The 20,275-nt window shown below is 29.4% G+C and overlaps 2 protein-coding genes and 1 long non-coding RNA gene across 3 annotated transcripts; all 3 read right to left on the bottom strand.

Annotated features, from left to right (window-relative positions):
* Nucleotides 1-657: 657 nt before the first annotated feature.
* Nucleotides 658-3,947, bottom strand: LOC107398769 (odorant receptor 2a-like). Its single transcript, XM_015984064.2, has 6 exons — nt 3,870-3,947; nt 1,347-2,067; nt 1,200-1,299; nt 1,044-1,148; nt 843-998; nt 658-797 (listed from the first exon to the last, which is right to left on the bottom strand). Coding segments are annotated over exons 1-6 (1,152 nt in total). The 5' UTR covers nt 3,871-3,947; the 3' UTR covers nt 658-728.
* An 8,141-nt stretch (nt 3,948-12,088) lies between these two features.
* On the bottom strand, nt 12,089-12,414 carry LOC107398770 (uncharacterized). Its single transcript, XR_001575531.2, has 2 exons — nt 12,287-12,414; nt 12,089-12,235 (listed from the first exon to the last, which is right to left on the bottom strand). It is a non-coding gene; the product is annotated as an uncharacterized LOC107398770 (long non-coding RNA).
* Nucleotides 12,415-13,334: 920 nt separating this feature from the next.
* LOC657783 (uncharacterized) lies at nt 13,335-19,728 on the bottom strand. The gene is made up of 8 exons (XM_064357998.1): nt 18,831-19,728; nt 18,687-18,786; nt 18,532-18,636; nt 18,331-18,486; nt 13,882-14,651; nt 13,731-13,830; nt 13,578-13,682; nt 13,335-13,533 (listed from the first exon to the last, which is right to left on the bottom strand). The coding sequence occupies exons 1-8, from the start codon at nt 19,541-19,543 to the stop codon at nt 13,345-13,347; spliced, it is 2,238 nt and encodes a 745-aa protein (XP_064214068.1). The 5' UTR covers nt 19,544-19,728; the 3' UTR covers nt 13,335-13,344.
* Between the last annotated feature and the right edge of the window lie 547 nt (nt 19,729-20,275).

The following is a 20,275-nucleotide window of genomic DNA, read 5'->3' as shown; positions in this document are numbered from 1 at the left end:
GGAGATAATTTGATTTTTCTGAAAAATGCACACAAAATCTCTTGGAAACTAATGTAGCGTGCTATGAAAAACAATACATTTTGATATAGTAATGTCGAAATGGCATTTATAGTACGTCACGTTTTGATTTTATTGTAAAAATGTATTTTTTGCGTAAAATACATACCTACAAATCTTATCGAGACATAAATTTTAATAAAATTTTGACAAGAAATTTTTTCTTGCATATTTTCTCTTGTAGTGCAGTCGATTTTTTTTCATATTTATTTAAAGATTTCTTATCAAAATTAAAGTTTATATCTCGATAAGATTTGTATGCACTTTACATGAAAAATTCATTTTCACAACAAAATCAAAACATCACGTACAAAAAACGCCAGTTTGATGTTATGTCAGAATGTATTATTTTACATGGCACACTACGTTGGTATCCAAAACATTTTATGTGCATTTTTCAGAAAAATCCAGTTAGCTCCGAAATTATCAACTTTTGGAAAAAAAATTAAAAGGTGAAAAGGATGTAAAATAAGATGCTAAATAATACTGAGTAATAAAATACAGAAAGTGCTATTTGAAAAAATCAAGTTATGGTCTTTCAAAGTTTACCAAAAAAATGTATGCTTCATAAGTGTGGATAAAACTCCAATTATAGTGTAATTGTGGATAAAAATACTTTATTCAGTGCGCATTTTTCACAACTAAGTGTTATACAAAGTAAGGCAACAACGTCAATTTTTTGATCTCAAATCTTGAGTATTTTTCAAGGCCACGAAAAAGCTCCACGATTTTTGCATTATCTGAAAAAGAAAAAATAATAATGATTTATTTGTTTGTACCCTCACCCCTTTGAAAGTGTCATAATTAAGCGGAAAAATGTTGCCAACGTTAATCATGACCGGTTTTTGCAGCTGTTGCATAAAAATTAACAAATCTTTCTGAATTTTGAGAGGAGCATCGTACCATCCTGATGCAAACGTTGAATAATACAAAATTTCACCCTTAAAGCAAGTGATTTAGAATTTGGTTAGTTCATTGTTACCTACTTTAACAATCAATCGGTTTCCGAAAAAACAGAAGAGAAAAATTTCACTTCCCATTGCAATGGCGTAGAAAATAATCCTGAAAAAGTTAAGAGAGAGCGGTTCAGCCTGAAACTTCGTCGTTTTAATTTTTTTTTCCCTGTGACAAATGATTTTTACCGCATTTAATTGATACATTGAGAACATCAAAGACAGGCAGGAACAAATAAGTTGATTGATTAGGATTTCTTTAAAACAATCGATCAGTAATTTGGAACATCTGTAAAAAAAAATTTATTGGGAAAAAATTTTTTTTAAAAAACTTACTCGATTATTATGTTGTATTGTTGCACACACTCGATTACAATCTCGTGCATTCTTTCATATTTCGTCGAATTTCCATCCCGTGCCGAAATCTCGTCCAAATTCAGAAACGTATCAACGATCAAATCAAATCGTCCCTCAATTTGAATCGCAGAAATGTAGAAGAAAAAATCACCAGCTGCATTAACCGCAATCAAATGCAGCAAAAAGTAGAGAGACCCTCCAAAAATCCCGTAATAAACCGAATCTTTGGAATAATCCACCGGAAACCACTCATAATACATCATAACATGGCTCCTCACACTTAGAGGAGTCACCAAAATCACGATGGCTGCAGCTACAAAACTTCCCCCAAACAGATTAAAAATTTGCCTCGAAAGCTTCATCGCATTCTCCAGAATTTCCTCCTGTTGTGCGGACCTGATGATGGCTTTTTCCGCCGCCAAAAGCTCCAAAAGCTGCTTGATTTTCCCCGAATTGATTGGAAACATGACCAGTTTGATTGGAACAGTGAAAATCGCTGGGAGATAAGAGATGAAGAAAATCGCTTCGGGGTCTTTGTATTTTTTAAGAGCGTACAAAAATGACAAAACGCAGGCGAAAGAAGCGTGAAGGACCATCACGTGTTTGTAGATTTTGTAGAAGATTGATTCGGTTTTGAATTTCCACATTCCAACGATCTTCAGGAGAAGTGTTGTGTTTTTGAAGGCGTTTAGCTTTGCCACTGAGAAAAGAGGGTTTGTGAGTGGTGTTGAGACCATTTCGGGGGAAATACTGATGTTGAATTTGAGGGTGATTTATTAATGAGATGAATTTTTAATGCCGTGGCTTGTGATCTTTAATAAATAAATCTATTACGTTGTAGGGAAAGAATGAGCTTTCAAATTATTCCGTGTTTCGTTTAATTATAGAAAAGTGGTTAAGTGGGCAAATTATAGCCTTTTCTTTGCTGGATTTAGAAACAAAAAGTTTTATTTTTTTACAAAGAATCACCGTATCTGTAATAAGATTCGAGAAAATATAAAAAAATCAACGAGAAAATTTATAAGAAAAAAGTGAGGAAAGATTGCAAAAAATAAAATTGAATTTACGAATGAAAAAAACAGGAAAAGTACTACAAAAAAATAGAAAAGTATACTAAATGGGAAACAAACCTAAAAACTGCAAAAAAAAATTTAAAGAAATAAAATTGCTTGTCCTGACATATCAACGCTCAGTCTAAACGGCTAAGTATAGAAACCTGAAATTTTCACAAGTAGCTTTTATAACGTAGGCATGTACTAAGAAAGGATTTTTGGAAAATCACCTCCTAAAAAGGTTAAATGGGGTGTTAAAATTAGAATAAAAATCCGTCATTTTTAAAGTTATATTCTTGAAAATTAGTATTTGGACTTTCGGTTAAAAAAGAAAAAAGACGTGTTTCAAAATTCCCGGAAAATCAGCCCCTAATAGGATTAAATGGCGTAATAAAATTTGTAGAAAAATTCGAAACTTTTGAATTTACATTAATTAAAGTTGGTATTTGGACTTTCAGTGAAAAGTAAAGAAACACTGTTTTAGTTGGAAATACTTACCCCAAAGGGGTTGATCAAGGGTTGGAATTTGTATAAAAATCCGTAATTTTTAATTTGTATCCTGGCAATTGGTACTTGAGTTTTCGGTTAAAGATGAAGAACTTGTGTTTAAGAACATTTGAAATTTCTACCCCTAAGGAGGTTAAATATAAAAATCCGTCATTTTTAAACTTATATTTATGAAAATTGGTATTTCGGCAGTCGGTAAAAAATAAAGAAACACGTGTTTAATTTTTTTAAAATACCACCCCAAAAGGGTGAAATATCAAAATCTGTCATATTTTAACTGATATCTATAAAAATTGGTATTTGGGCATTCGGTGAAAAATAAAGTAACAAGTATTTTATTATTTTAAAAAATTCCATCCCCAAACAGAGTTAAACATAAAAAATCGTTATTATTTTGAAGCTGTATTCATAAAAAATGGTATTTGATTTTTTGATTAAAAATTAAAAAAGACGTGTTCCTGAATTTTGAAAGTTTTACCCCGAAGAGGTTTAAATATAAAAATCTGTCATTTTCAAAATTATAACCAAGAAAATTGATATTTGAGCGCTCGTCTAAAAATAAAAAACGCATGTTTCAGGTTTATTGAAAATTCTACTCCAAGAGGATTAAACAAGAAAATCCAAACGTACCTACTTTTCGTTAAAATGTCAAAAACATGCGAAAAATTTGAGTACAAACATAAAAATAATTTTACCAAAAAATATCCAGTCAAAGACAATACTGAAGCCATTTTGAATCAAAAGATTTTTAAATAATCACTTTTCTAATAATAATAAATTTATCAAATTAATTTCAGTATTGGTTATAAATTATTAGAAATCAAGCAATGATTTAAAAAATTGGCAACAAATAATTTTTGGTGAATTTAAATCAAAATAAAAAATCCAGAAGTTATTTAAAGCGCAACTTTAGAAATGGTCTCAACTAAATTTACGTACTTACTTTTCCAATCCTCTTAACTGTTCTAAAAAGAACAAAACAGTTTCCGAACTACAGCAAGGTTTATCCAAGATTGGGCTTAAAAATAATCGAATTCTGATTTATATCAAAGTTATTTATTAAACATTACACTCTTATTAAATACTTCTTTTTCATTTCAATCATTTTAATTTTTAATACACAGTTTTATTGCTTTTACCTTTTAATTTTCTACATTCTTACTCTGTCATTTGCTTATCATAATTACAAATTTATTTAAAATAGACACAAGTAATTGCAGCTTGAATGGAACGATTTAACATACGCGTGTGTTCAAATTTTAAATAAAATATACAAATGTACTTGAAAGGTCTAATCAGTTGCAAAAGTGATTGAAAGGTCAACTCGTCAACTTTTATTTAAAAATTGAACCACTTTGTAACTGAATATAAGTTCACCACTATTTTACGAATTTGACAGCACTAAAAGTAGCTTTTTTACAAATAATTCTTTATAAATCGGTCTGTAGAAATTACGACACAAAGAATAAGATCGCAAATTTCCTTTATTCAGTGCACATTTTTACAACTATTAAGTGTTATAAAAATTAGTGTAAAATAACTGCGAATTGTTCAATTTCTGGTTCTTAACTCTTGAGTGTTTTTCAAAGCCACGAAGAAACTCCACGATTTTTGCATTATCTGGAACAAATAACAATTAATTTGCTAGCAGAAAACTTTTTAAATCATCCGAGTACTTGAATTCAATAATTTCAAAATTTAAATTCTACATAGGACAAATGTTAGAACCCCGACTTTAAGATGTGGAATGATATTTTTAAACCACAACAAACAAAACACAATTTTTCGAGTTTAGAGTTAATATTTTTTATAATTCCTGATTTTTTTCTACTTAATTTGGTTGTTCATTATATCTTTAACACGTGACCCGACAAAAACGCCCTCGAGAAGATAACCTAGCGACAAAACGACCCAATAATAACCCAATAATAACTGCAAAATTGTTGTTTTAAATGGTATAAAAAAATAAATTTAAAATTAAAAATTTGACAAAGATTTGTCTAGTTTCTAGTCTTATTCCAAATCTTATTCACTGTTTTAACTCTTTTTTAAATAATTTTTATTTTTGTAACTTTTTATATTTTTCTACTAATAAAAATATAATTATATTTTTAGAACAGTCCGTTATTTTGTTATTAACCGTATTAACACAAATACTGTTGTATTAGTTTTTTAATCAAGCTGAATTAGAGCAAGCCTTGAAAGTGAATAACTTTAGCCACATCATATTTTTTTGAGTCCTTTTGGAAAAACGTCCACTAATCTTTTTTTGTACTACATTTCCTTTTTCGCTAATTGTTTCTATCAAATTTTGCAAAATATAATACGCGTGGTACAGTTGATTGCAATAAAAACAGAAAATGTCATAACATGAAAATGTAGATTATTATAACAATAAGTACAAAAATAAAATTATCATTAGAGGCATTACTGAGCCAGATAAAAAAAACATTTTAAAGTTTCCGTAAATTATATTTTTTTACCAATGTTTGTGGTGCTGTACTGTCTAGTTTTAAAACTTCGGTGCTTAATTGTATGATTAAGTTAATCAATTAAATTAACGAAGAAACTTTTCAGAAATTAAAAATTACTGTTTTCGAAAAAGTCAAACGTCGACACCAGGGGGCGTCTAATTAATTTTATCCACAGCCAATCTATTATCAGGTCATAATACCACTAATAAGAGTCGTCTTTAATATCCATAAAACACATGGGTTTTATAGAAAAATCGTTTCGTGATTGGCCGAATAAAAATTAATTCGACAAATGTCACTTCAAAACATCAAATAAAAATTTTCCAAAATATTGATTAAATCGTTATTGTCTGACAGTAGATAAAAGATTGTATTGCATACGGATCTTACATGTATTTTATCTCCTTTATTAAACACTCGAACTTTGTACTCGTGTTTAAACCTTTGCGGGAATAAATTACATTGTAAGACTCTTATACAATAAATAACTATAATTCTCAAATCTAAAGAAAATTCAGTTTTCCGTTTTTGCTGCAACCAACTGTAATTAAATACTTAATTAAGATATTTCTCTCGAATTTCTTTTAAGCATTCACCAATTAAATATTTTCACTAAATTCCATTAAATTTTTTTACCCGTTTGAAAATGGCATTCTACAATGTAAGCTTTTTTTTTGCTTAATAATGTTTGAAAATTTATTTTTAAATTTTGATCAATTTTTAACTTATAGCTAAGATTCCACAAGCACAGCCTGCTCTTATTCCGTTCAATTTCGATCTCATGTTACTACCTCCATAAATATGTTACATTTTTTTAACACCCAGTATTTTAGTGGTGGGCTGTTTTGTAGCTAAGCTCTTTTGTCGGTGCGCCCTTTAACATACTGATCAATGATCATTCTGTTATAAACATAAAAATCAGAAAATTACATAGAATGTAGACTGAAAATTAAAAAAAAAGTGAACAGATAACTAAGTTGAAGAGAATAAAATTTTCTATAATTTCCGTTCTTACATTTTTCTTGTAGTTCTATAACCGTTTTGTAAAATATAAAACAAAGTGCAAATTATATTTTTTTTGTCTTTCATAAAAATTTTAGATATTTTATCTCAGCTTCTTAAAAAATTGATAATACTCACCCCTTTGAAAGTTTCATAGTTGAGAGGAAAAATATTTCCAACATTAATCATGACCGGTTTTTGCAGCTGTTGCATAAAAATTAGAACATCTCTTTGAATTTTGAGTGGAGCTTTGTACCATCCAGACTCGAAAGATGAATAATACAAAATTTCACCCTTCAAGAAATTAATTACAAATTTTACTTAATTAATTGTTACATACTTTGACAATTAATCGGTTTCCAAAAAAGCAAAAGAGAAAAATTTCACTCCCCAAAGCCATAGCAATGAACACCACCCTGAAAAAATTGAGAGAGAAAAGTTCGGCCTGAAATTTAAATTTTGATAAATCGGTGTTCAATAAAATAACTAAATGTTACCGCATTTAATTGATACAGTGTGAACATTAAAGAAAGACAGGAGCATATGAGTTGATTGATCAGGATTTCTTTAAAACAATCGACCAAAAGTTTCGAACATCTATAAAACAATTATACCCAGTGTCATAAAAAGTGCAACATCAAGAAAGTTAGTCTATTAGCAGGTATTAAAAGATTAAAATTTGAACGTTTTTAATCAAGTGGTAAAGGAGTTTTTAACACTTAAACTGTTTTACCAGCAAGTGTCGTTCTTCCAAGTTTTTGTGTTCCTGACAATTTTTAAAGGTTTTTTTAAAAATTCGTTTAGTTTTAAGTGTTTTGAAAACGAAAATATGCCTAGAGTACGAAAAAAAAGAAATTACCAACAATTAAACAAACTTTAAAGAAGCACAATTTTTGGGAAACGAATAGGTGTTTTTTTATTTAGAGAAATTGCTATTTGTTTGAATATAAATCCAAGTACCATTATGCGATGTTATCAGTCATTGATTAGAAAAGGTTCAGGACAAAGCAGAAAAGGAAGCAGACTTAAAAAAACAATGAAGTCCAAAATGGTTATCTTCGGATAATGGCAATAATTCAAGTAGAAGAAAAATTTCTGAGCAATGGTTGAGTTTGAAGATCGTCGTACTTCACTTCTGACTATTTACCATCGAATCAAGTCATTTGGACTGCTTTTTGTTGGATTTCCTAGGTATGGGAGAAATGAGCAAAAACACAGCTTAAACCTGACACACCAAAACTTTTAATTGGAAAAACAACGTGTTTCAACCACAAAGTGGTCATCCTCAGGTGAGAAATACACTTTATAGATTGACCACATTATGGTCGAAACACGTTTTGTTTCAAAATAAGGGTTTGATGGATCAAGCTTAGATATACGTTTTTGCCCATACCTCCCATACCAAGAAAAACCAAAAGGAAACAGTCCAACTAACCAATTTCGATGGTAAACAGTCCAAAGTGATAAAAATGACCTTTAAACCCACCCATTGGGCAAAAATTTGTCTTGTAATTAAATTATAATAATAATAAATTATTATTAAATTATAATTATAGTAATTAAATTCTCTTTCGTGCTGTCCTGGGCCTTCTACAGTCTATGACTGATAACATTGCTTAATGATACTTCGATTTCTATCCAAACTACTAGCAATTTCTCTAATTAAAAAACCCCTATTTGTAGTCCAAAAATCATGCTTCTTTCAAAACTGCTTAAATTAGTAATTTTAGTTTTGTCATCTCCAGACCTAATTGCGCTTTTGAAACACTTAAACCTTAACCGAATTTAAAAAAAAACACATAAAAATATACAGCGTGCTCAAAAACTGACGCACCAACTCAATGGTGTGTGGTAGAGAACTGGTTACATATAAAGGTAAAAATAGTAAAAAATTCTTTGTATTAAAGTTATTGATAAATAACGGATTTTAGATAAATGATATGTGGCAACGTTTTCTAACATTCATGATCGCAATAGAATTTGATTAACAATAAAAATAAATTATTTTGAAACGGTTTCCTAGGAAGTAATTCCCAGTGTTGGCACATCTACACATTGTGATTTTTTTGATGAATTTTAATTTTTTAAATTAAAGAAACTGCTAAAGTCTGATAGAAAATTTAAAAATAATTATTCATCGTTTTGTTAGGGAACGATTACCTTGTGTGAAGCATAAAAACATTAAAAAATAATGAAAACTAAAAAAGTTAACACAATAAGTTTGTAGCTTCAGATTTTTTAAAATATGACTTTAGGAATTTTTTCAACATTTTTCCCGTAATCTGCACGTGCTTCCCAATAACGTACCACTGAGTTGGTGCGCCAGTTTTTGAGCACCCTGTAGATAGTCAGAAAAGCAAAAAAATGGAAGAATATCACTTGCTGGTAAAAGAACTTAAAAGTTAAAAACCCCCTGGCCACTTGATTAAAATCGTTCAAATTTTAATCATTTATTACTCGCTAATAATCGACCATTTGTGCCAAATTTCGTCAAAAAATTCTAATTCCTTCTTGGTGTTGCAATTTTTATGACATTGAGTTAGGAAAAAAAATTAAAAACTCACTCGATTATTATGTTGTATTGTTGCACACATTCGATCACAATTCGGTGCATTCTTTCATATTTGTCTTCATTTTGTGCCGAAATCTCCTCCAAATTAAGAAGCGTATCGTTGATTAAGTCAAACCGTCCCTCAATTTGTATTGCACAAATATAAAAAAAGAAATCTCCAGCCGCATTAACCAAAATCAAATGAAAAATAAAATACAGCAGACCGACAAAAACCCCATAATGAACACAATCTTTGGAATAATCCACCGGCAGCCACTCCAAAAACAGCAAAATTTGCCGCCTCATAGACAAAGGAGTCGCCACAATTCCAGCCGATGCACTTACAAAACATGCCGTAAAAATCCGATAAATTTGCCTCGAAAGTTGCAGCGAATTTTCCAAAATCACCTTCTGTTTCTGCGTCCGAATTATGGCTCTTTCAGGCCCCAAAATGTCCAAAAGTCGCTTGATTTTAGCAAGATTGAGCGGAAACATGACGAATTTCATCGGAACAGTTAAAGTTGCAGGCAAATAGGCAATAAAAAAAATTGCTTCAGGGTCTTTGTAATTTTTGTAAGCGTACAAGAGTGAGAAAACGCAAGTCAGTAAAATCGAAGCGGACATCAAGTGTTTATAACATTTGTAAAAGTTTGATTCGGTTTTGTATTTCCACATTCCCAGAATTTTCAAAAGTAGAATTGTGTAGGCAAATGGGTTGTAGAGCGGTTCTGTCACTGGAAAAAAATGTTTGAGAGAGGTTCAGATAAGTGAGGTTGTGATGAGACCATTTCAGAGAGAAAACTGATAGATTTGATTGTAATTAATTATTAATGAAATGAATTTTTAATGCCGTGCCTTGTGATCTTTAATAAATAAATCTATTACGTTGTACAGCGCGGATGAGCTTTCAAATTATTCCTTATTTCGTTCAATGGGCTCACCCCACAAATCGTAGATTTTGTTAATTTTATACCTAATGAAACTTCAGAGAAAAACAACACAATTTCTACGAGATCTATGCCCAAAAATTTGCAAGAATTCCTAAAAAATTAATTTTAAGTCATCATGACGTCATAGGCCAAGAACCGCCCACTAGCTTTTTGATTGGTTCACTAACCTGACGTAACAAAATAACGCGCAAGCGCAAAAACAGACGCAAATCAAAAGTTAGGTTATGTTTATGTTCATTTAACGTTTAGTGTGTTTTTAGTGGTGTGTGTAAGCAATTATGTGATGACAATAAGCAAACACAGCATAAACAACATAAGAAGTGCAAAAATTAACATGATACAAATTATGAAAACCAGCACCCAGGCCTTTTTTAATCATTCTATCGTTGAAGAAGTTCGAAATTCATCGAAATACTCTAAAAAGTAGTAGGCGTTTACAGTGAATGCGCATGCGCGTTTTGAAATGGGAATAGCACGGCCTACTACGTCACGCGATCAAAAATTGCTTATTTGGCCTTAATACTGAAAATCTGTTAAAATAAAAAATAAGGGTAACCTAATTTTTTATGAATTTTCCAAAAATGAAGTTAAAAAATTGTCGATATAAAGGACTGGATTTTTATTATTTAAGTTTCAAAACACAAATAAAAAGAAAAACAACAAAAAAATACTTAAAATTTTGAATATACATATGTAGTCAAAAATGCAAAAACGTTGTCTAAAAATAAACAGAAAAGTAAAAGTAAAGAAAACTACGAAACAGATGAAATAAAAACAAAAAGTAGGAATAAAGTTCGTTTCGGTTAAAATATTTCCTCAATTGGATTATCCTTCGACATTAATTTATTTTAAATTAATGACAAAACGTATGCCAATTTATCAGATGAATTTAAATTTTTCGAAAAAAAGCACGTAAAAAGATATCGTCAAAAGTTTGATTCAATAGAAGAGTTTTCAAAATTATTTATTATAATTATATATTAGTTATTTTTTGACGAATTTTTTTAAACATGCTTTATATTTAAAAAATAGAAGACATGAGTATTAGAAATGACCAGATAAGCCCACATTTAATAAAAAAGGCATGTATATTTACAAATATAGATTCTAGAAAACTAGAAGTTTATTGTTAGATTGGTAACTTTTTCTATTTATTTCCGACTTTTTGGAATTATTTTATTATTTACCATATAAAATTATCCACAAGTTCGAAATCTGCAAATAGGTACAAAATGCCTGCAATTAATTGTTTGGAAAATATCGTCAAATTTTGATTCAGTCAAAAACTTTCCATAATTTATTTTATTTTTTGACGATTTTTGACAAATATATGCTTTATAATTTTGCACAAGAAAGAAATGGCTTATTTAAAATGATAAGATAAGCTCAAATTTTGAAAAATATCAAGCAAGAATTTCGAAAGCTCAACAAACCATATGTAAAATAAGAAATAAACTCAAATTGGGCAAAAGAGAGTATGTCTTTTTACAAATTTAGGTCTTTGGAAGCAAAAAACGTTTGTGTGGTTAGTTTTATTTCTATCCAACTTATTTAAGTTATTTTTAAATAATTGAATGTTTCTGGCGTAAAATAATAATTGTAATAGTAATAGTAATAGTAATAGTAATAGTAATAGTAATATTAAAAGTAATAATAATAATAATAATAATAATAAAAATAGCCTTTATTCAAGAAAATGACCTTAAGAACCCAAGTCTACAAGAAACAAAATGCCACAAGTAACCATTCGAAAAATATAGTCAGAAAGTTTCAAAAATTTTCTTAAAATTAGCTATTTTTGAGAATTTATTAAAAAAATTGTACATGATTTTCAGAAAAAAAGACAATTCTTACGTAAAATAACGAGATAAACTGAAATTTGACGTAAGTTAATAAATAAAAATATAAATAAAATAAAATATATTTAAAAATATATATAAAATATATAAATTTCGATTCTAAAGATTGATAAAAATACGAATACATATTTCGAAAAAATATTTATAAAAACACAAACTACTAAAATAACAGAAAAAATACGTACTGTTATATTAAAATAAGAAGACAACGATAAGTTGATTGATAAAAATACAAATAAATATTTCGAAAAAGTATTTAGAAGAAACACAAACTACTAAAATGAAAAGGAAAAATGCGTAGTGTTAAATAAAAAGACAACGATAAGTTGATTCCAGTTGTGTATTTTGCTGAAAAATTCAAAATGTGAGAAAAAACTAGTAACAACAACTAGTACGTTACAACAACATTGCCAATTTCAACGATTTTGTGTATTTTTCAAAGCAATAAAAAAGCTCCACGACTTTTGCATTATCTAGAACGAATCAAGCTAAAACCAAACGAAAATCAAAACGACCAAACTCACCGACTTAAACGTCTCACAGGTGACTGGAATAACATTCCCAACGTGAAAAATGATCGGTTTTTGCAACTGATTCATAAAAATTAACAACTTCTTCTGAAATTTCGCCGAACCATTGTACCAACCAAACAAAAAACTGGCGTAAAATAATTTACCACTCTTCAAAGGTAACCTATTTTTTATGAATTTTCCAAAAGTTATTTTCTTTTTTTGCCGATTTTTGACAAAAATATGCTTTATAATTTTGCAAAAGAAAGAAATGCCTTATTTAAAATGATTAGATAACCTCAAATTTTGAAAAATATCAAGCAAGAGTTTCGAAAGCTTAACAAACCATATGTAAAATAAAAAATAAACTAAAATTGGCCAAAGAGAGTAAATCTTTTTACAAATTTAGGTTTTTGGAGGCAAAAAACGTTTGTATGGTTAGCCTTGATTTCAATGATTTTTTTTATATCTCTATACAACTTATTTAAGTTATTTTGAAATAACTGAATGTTTCTGATTAATTAATAGTAATAGTAGTAATAGTAATAGTAATAGTAATATTAATAATAAATGCCTTTATTCAAGAAAATGACCTTAAGAACCCAAGTCTACAAGAAACAAAATACCACAAGCAACCATTCGAAAGATATAGTCAAAAAGTTTCAAAAATTTTCCTAAAATTTGCTATTTTTGGGAATTTATTTAAAAAAATTGTACAAGATTTTTAGAAAAAAGACAATTCTTAAGTAAAATAACCAGATAAACTGAAATTTGACGTAAGTTAACATAAATTTGGCTGCTAACGATTGATAAAAATACAAATATATTTCGAAAAAATATTTAAAAGAAACACAAACTACTAAAATGAAAAGAAAAATGCGTAGTGTTAAATAAGAAGACAACGATAAGTTGATTCCAGTTGTGTATTTTGCTGAAAAATTTTAAAATGTGAGAAAAAACTAGTAACAACAACTAGTACGTTACAACAACATTGACAGTTTCAACGATTTTGTGTATTTTTCAAAGCAATAAAAAAGCTCCACGACTTTTGCATTATCTAAAACGAATCAAGGCTAAAACCAAGCAATCAAAACGACCAAACTCACCGACTTAAACGTCTCACAAGTGACTGGAATAACATTTCCAACGTGAAAAATGATCGGTTTTTGCAACTGATTCATAAAAATTAACAACTCTTTCTGAAATTTTGCCGAACCATTGTACCAACCAAACGAAAAACTGGCGTAAAATAATTTACCACTCTACAAAAGTCAGTTTAAATGTGACTTTCACAAATTTCAAATACTTTTTCCAAAACTAAATCACCGAAAAAACAGTAGAGGAATATTTCGCAGATTACGGCCGATTGAAAGACACACATTTTGAAAAAAACGTCACTGAAAGGCTCAACCTATTCAATTAATTGATTGATTATTTTAATTTTAGTTAATGTACTTACAATTGATAGTTGGTACATTGTCATACAGAGGGCGACAAATGAACAAAAAAATTGCACGATCAGGATTTCTCGGTAACAATCTGAAATTATTTTAACACATCTGAAAAAAATTTTCTGTAACTAATCGAATTAAATTTTCTACTAAAAATACTCCAAAATATTGTTGTAATAAGTGACACAGCTGAGGAACAACCTCCTCACGTTTTCCTCCTCTTGTTTAGCGATTTCGTTCAAATTTTCAAGCATAAAACCAACAATTTCGCACTGAACTCCAATCTGAATCGCCGAAATATAGAAAAAGCAATCAGTGGCAACATTCACATACGCGAAATACAAATAAGAAACGCTGACATAGACATAAATCAGTTCGAAAATCCCCGATCTGTGATAATCGAAAGGTAACCAAATCACCAACGGAATATCAATATCTTCCTGCAGCAAAGGCTGCGTTATTAACGACACTACAGTCGCCATAACCAAATAAAAACACGCCTTAATAACGAAAACCGAGCTTTTCGTCCCTCGTTCGACCAAAAATCCAACCCTTCTCGAGTCAATCTTCAAATACTGCTCCTCAACGATTTTTAACATGCGCTCAACTTGGCTGAAATTCACGCGAAAAATCACATATTTGAGCATGGATGTGGTCATGGAGGGCGAAATGTAGAGACTGTCAACGACCTCACTTTCCTGAAAGTTGACCAAAACGAAAATCATTGTGAACAACCAGTCGAGGAACAGGAGAACAGTCGCTGTGTATTTGTAGATTTTGTAAAAGGATTCGTTTTCGTAACACCACTGGCCAAAAATTTGGAACAGCTTTATGTTGAAGCTGAAGGCTTTCATTTTTCGTTTTGGCAAAATAGTGGAGGAATGATGGCTTTTATAGGTCGCAAACTTGTAAAAATTAGGGCTTGCGCTCTAGGGTGATTAAATTTGTATTTGGGTTCATGTTTTATGTAGGAATTACACGAAGGAATAATTTGTTTCATCACTAATTGATTTGAGAAATATTGAATGAGGTTGGAAAAGGTGCTGATTAGTTAATACTTATTAAATATATTATTAAATATATTATTAAATAGTACCGATATTATTATGCTGAAAGCTTGAAAAGATTAAAAATACAACGAATTTTGGCCAAGTTGTTTGAGTTGCTTTTTTGGAGTATTTTTGACAAAATCTATTTAAGAATGGGATAATTCGAATAAAATGAGCTAAAGAAACCTTAATTTCAATATTTAGCCTTACTTTTTACAACATAAAAGACATTTTTTGTCATAATTGGCGCAGTCGGTAGTATTATGTTTATGTTTGAACCGTTCAAATCATTGAAAAATAGTTTAACTGAACCATATACAGTGTGGAATTTTTAACTGGAATAAAATTAATAACTTTGATTTAGCCGATTTTGGTGAAAATTCCCGAAACAGGTCAATTTTTATTTTTCCTTGCCTACTATTTGGTGCATATGGTTTTTGTTTAACTGTTGTCAGAAATGCACAGCCACCTCTAACTTTTTAAAAACCTTTTCGCAAGCATTACAACGCACTTGTTTTTTTGTTTTTTAAATTTTTTCAAAGCCTACGTGATAAAAAAATAAAAACCAATTTTATTAGTTGAACATTATTTAATGCAACAATTGTTCAAAATTGACACCGTTTTCTCCTGGAAAATAACATAACGATAGTAGCATGAATTTCTAACATTTTGCAACATTTCTGGTGTGATTTGCCTAATTTCAACTTTTAAAAATTGGTTTTCATTTTTTATCACGTAGGCTTTGGAAATATTCAGAAAACAAAGAGTGCGTTGTATTCCTTGCAAAATGCTCTTTCATATAAGGTCACACTTGGCATACCGTTACATTTGAAAAAAAGGTTAAAGGTGGCTAGGCATTTTTGAAAACATAAATAAAAACCGCATGCACCAAATGATGTGCAAAGAAAATCAAAAATTGAACTGTTTTATTTTTTAATTAATTTAATTTTTTCATCGCGTAGGCTATGGAAATATTCTGAAAACAAAGAGTGCGTTGTATTCCTTGCAAAGTGCTCACATGAGGTAACACTTGAGATACCGTTACATTTGAAAAAAAAAAGTTGGAGATGGCTGTGCAGTTTCTACAGCAAATAAACAAAAACAAGATCCACTAAATGATGGGCAAGAAAAAACGAAAAGCAATCTATTTCTGAAATTTTTACAAAAATTGCCTACATCCTAGTTATGAATTTTATTCCACTTAAAAATTCCACTCTGTATAATTAAATGAAACAATTGCTTAGCATTTTTTGATTTATTTTAACAAATGCTCGCAAAAAACTTTAAAATTCGGTTCGAAAACAAATCAAAAAAAGTTTTTTTTTATTTTTTGCAAAATTTCACCTCAAGACACTTACAAACACGGAAATAAGATCATTTTCGACGCAATTATTTTATTTTTCACAACATTTCGCTCAAAACGAACTAAATCGGGCAAACATACCAATTTTTTTAGCCCATTTTAACAAAATTTTTAGTTTGAAAATCGATTGAAATATGTGATAATTATAATGTTTTAAACTTCTACATCTACTTTTTCAACATCCTGTGAATACAAGGTAAATCAATGAGGCTATGATTTGCAATTGTATGGTTTTTTCAAACCTAAATGGCGCAGTCAGTAGTATTATCTAACAACATTTTGGCTACTTAATCCGATTTAGTGTTAAACTACATAAAATTTTAAAACTCTTTGGCCTGTTTTAGTAAAATCTCGCAAAAAACCTTAAAATGTAAAATATAAACGTCATGTTAAAATAAAAAAATCAAACAGTAAATATAAAATTATCTATAAACAAGTTTTTGTTTTTTTGTCTTATTTTTGACGAAATTTTGCTCAAAATAGATAAACCGAACAAATGTGTTGATAATTCAGCCAGTTTAAAAAAAATTGGAAAAAACTTAATTTTTACAATAAAAAAATTAAAATTGGTTTAAATGAACTGAAATTAATTAATTAAAAAATTTAAATGCAACATTTTATTGTTTTTGCAAATCCAATTGACACAGTCGGTAGTATTAGGTATGTGTTTTTTTACTCCAAAATTCAAAAGTTTGAACGTTTTTAATAAAATAATAGCGTAAATAATACCTTATTATGTTTCAAACTGGCTATTTGTGACCAAATTAACTAAAAAAACTTTGGGGGTTTTATTTATTTTCCAAAACAGATTAGACAATCATGGCTTTCATGACGCATGACAAAAGATAATTTTAAAAATTTAGAAAATTCTCAGATTAGGGATAAAATTATTATCACTAGAAAATTATATCTACAGGTCTCTGAACCTGGTTTTTTGTACTATAACAAGTACTGTCGCTCACATAAAAAATGTCTCAGACTTTTCTTCAAAAATACCATTGATCATTTGAATTTATAATTACAGTAGTTATAAGTTATATAGAGTTGTAAGTGTTATAAGTTATAGAGTTAAAAGTGTTTTGACGTGGGAGAAAACGCCGATTGTGATAATTACTGAAGCTGATACTTCTCACACAAACCAGTGCAGCTGTTTAAAAAATAATGGCATGAGTGAATTGTTCTACAATTTTCGATTATTATTAAAAAAATATTTTTTCACTTGTAATTGGAATAATTAAAAGGTTTAAAAATAATAAAACAGTACAGTTGTGTACAAAAGTAATGGCCCATATTCTGTATATTCGAATTTCAGAAATGGTCTCAACACTACTTGTAAATAATCAATTTGTACTTACTTTTTTAATTGTTTTAATTAATTTTCTTCTAAATAAGAAAAGAGTTTCCGCACTATTGCATGGATTATGTAACTTTGAGCTAAAAATAATCGAATTCTGATTTATATCAAAGTTATTTATTTTTCATAATTCTCTGACTAATACTTCTTTTACAATTCAAATATATTAATTTTTAATAAACGATTTTATAACTTTTACCTTTTAATTTTCTGCTTTATTACTCTGTCATTTGCTTATTGTAATTACAAACTTATTTATAACAGACAGAATGGAAGATTTGTTCAAGTTTCAAGCAATAATATATTTATACACACTGCGACATTATTTTTGCTTTCCACTGTACTTCTATATAGATTTAAATTATACTGAGCGACAATAAAAGTGCAACAACAGGAGAAATAAAAAATAGGTTGAATCTAAAAAACAATTTCATTGTGACTGATAAATGTATTATAAGATTTAAGTATTCACACACGTCACTCGCAACGTTGCTCTCTTGATTTGCAAGTAAGGGTAATTATTTAATTAATTTTTAATTGCAAATAATAAATTTAAAACGCTTTTACCACACGAATAAATCAATTCGTGATTTATAATTTACTACATAATTACGTAGCAGACATGTCTTACGTAATTATTTAATTAATCGTCCAGGACAAATATGAATGAAACAAAATAAGTAAAATGCTTCAAAAACTATTTATTTTGTGTTTGTAAATGTGCAACAATTATTATTATTGCTCGTGAATGTTTCGCAACGCGGTGAAGAAACTCCAAGCTTTCTGCATTATCTACCAAAAAAAAAACGGTTCTTTTTTTTCAATTTTCGAAAAATCCTCACTTTTTTGAAGGTTTCCAAATCAAGTGAAAAAATCCCAGCGACGTAAATCACGATCGGGTTTTGAATTTGGCCCATGAAAATCAACAAATTGGTCTTAAATTTTGCCGAAGTGTTGTACCATTGTAGTTCATAAGTCGAGTAATACAAATTTTTGGTCTAAAATCAAAATTATCTAGGGCTGGTGATTAAATTATTAATTACGCTGTCGAGGACTCGATGCCCGAAGTAACAATAAAGGAAAATTTCCGGCAAAACGCCCCATTGGAACACAAAGTACCTCAAAAATTCCTCACTTCCAGGGTCGGCCTTACAATCAAAAAAAAATTTTTTTTGAAAATCAAAAAAAAATATTTTACCAAAGACATGCGATACATTGTTAAACAAAGAGACAGAAGGGAGCAAATAAATTGCACACTTAAAATCCCTTGGTAGGTTTTAGATAATATTTTCGTAAACCTACAATTAATCTCAGAAAAAATTTTTTTTATTATTTTACTTACTTTAAAATTGTCTTGTATTGTTCGATACATTCGATCAAAATCGTGTGAATTTCGGCTTCAAATCGCCCAAATTCGTGCAAATTCCTCAACGTATCGCTCAAAATATTGCACTGAGTTTCAATTTGGATCAAGCAGTTGTAGAAAAAAGTATCAGTTCCAATGTTAATATAAGCTGTAAACGACCCAGAAAACGAAATCACGAAATAAACTAAACCAAAAACGACCGGTTCGTGATAATCGAACGGAATCCAGATAATCAAAGGCAATTTAATTTCATCCTTAAGGAGGGGCATCCCAAACAAACCCACACAAGTAGGTACCACCAAAACGGCAAAAACTTTCACCACTCTTTTGGACAAAACGACTGAATCCTCCACCATTTTCGCCTGTTTTTCGCTTCGAATCTTCGTGTATTGCGATTGCAGCAGAAAAAGCAAATTTTGGATTTTTTTGAAACTTTTTTGAAAAATCACCAATTTGAAGGGTGCAGTAGAAAGGGCCGGAATGTAGTAGAAATTTTCGTTGATTTCACTCACATTGAAGTTAACAACGACACAAATCATCACACAGGTGTAAGTAATTGCAAGTGATAAGGTGGTGACATTTTTGTAAATTTTGTAAAACATGTTACTTGAATTCCATACCGAGAAAATTTTGAGCATCGAAATTGTTGGTTTGAAACCCTCTAAAGGGTCCAATTTTTGCAAGTTCATCTTGCAAATGGATTCTGCTGAATTGAGGAAACGTTTTAATGAGGAAAAGACGCTTGCGCTTTCTGCAACTATTAATTTATTATTTATGAAATAATTGTTGCGTTTTCCAGGAAGATATGTTTCTCAGAACTTAAAAACCGATTACTTTTGCAATTTTTTTACTATCTATAAATATTACTTTTTGCATTTTTGCCTAATTCTGTAACTGTTTGTTAATCATTAATTATTTTTTAAGAAATACATGTTATTTTTTAAATTTGATGAAAATCGAACTAAATATTTTCAAATGCCAACACTTTATTTTTAATTATTTAAAAAAAATAGAGGGTGACCCAGGGTCACCCAGGGTTTTTTATTATTTGTAATATTGCTATATCGTTTTCACTTTCCGATAGATCGACTTAAAGTCCACAAACCAAAATTTTTTTTATTGTACACATGGTGTTGTATACAGAGTGGTGAATCAAAGTTACATTTTTTTTAAATCGAACACTCAATATTTTTTTGCATAATTGGAATCTACGTAAAAAAATAATGTAACTTTATAGAAACTATTATGGGTCTATCTTTGTTCGTTTCAAAATTATTCAACTTTTCGTTATAAAAAAAAATTTTTTTTAAAATCATTGCGAAATCGGCTATAAATATTTTTCGAAAAATTTGCAACGGAAAAACTCAGAATACCCTATAGTTTTAGTAATAGTCGACTTTTACTTGAAACATTTAGATAAT

This window comes from Tribolium castaneum, chromosome 7, assembly GCF_031307605.1.
Source record: "Tribolium castaneum strain GA2 chromosome 7, icTriCast1.1, whole genome shotgun sequence".
In the NCBI taxonomy this organism is placed as follows: domain Eukaryota; kingdom Metazoa; phylum Arthropoda; class Insecta; order Coleoptera; family Tenebrionidae; genus Tribolium; species Tribolium castaneum.
This window is presented reverse-complemented; position numbering and strand designations above follow the sequence as displayed.

What these genes read in the sequence shown, in the direction of transcription:
- LOC107398769 (XM_015984064.2), bottom strand. An exon ending in CAATGTATCAATTAAATGCG is followed by an intron (nt 1,149 to 1,199) that starts GTAAAAATCATT and finishes ACGAAGTTTCAG; the next exon opens with GCTGAACCGCTCTCTCTTAA. An exon ending in GAAACCGATTGATTGTTAAA is followed by an intron (nt 999 to 1,043) that starts GTAGGTAACAAT and finishes ACTTGCTTTAAG; the next exon opens with GGTGAAATTTTGTATTATTC.
- LOC657783 (XM_064357998.1), bottom strand. Translation starts at nt 19,543, where the DNA reads ATGAACTTGCAAAAATTGGACCCTTTAGAGGGTTTCAAACCAACAATT. An exon ending in CAATACAAGACAATTTTAAA is followed by an intron (nt 18,787 to 18,830) that starts GTAAGTAAAATA and finishes GATTAATTGTAG; the next exon opens with GTTTACGAAAATATTATCTA. An exon ending in GGCATCGAGTCCTCGACAGC is followed by an intron (nt 18,487 to 18,531) that starts GTAATTAATAAT and finishes TTTTGATTTTAG; the next exon opens with ACCAAAAATTTGTATTACTC.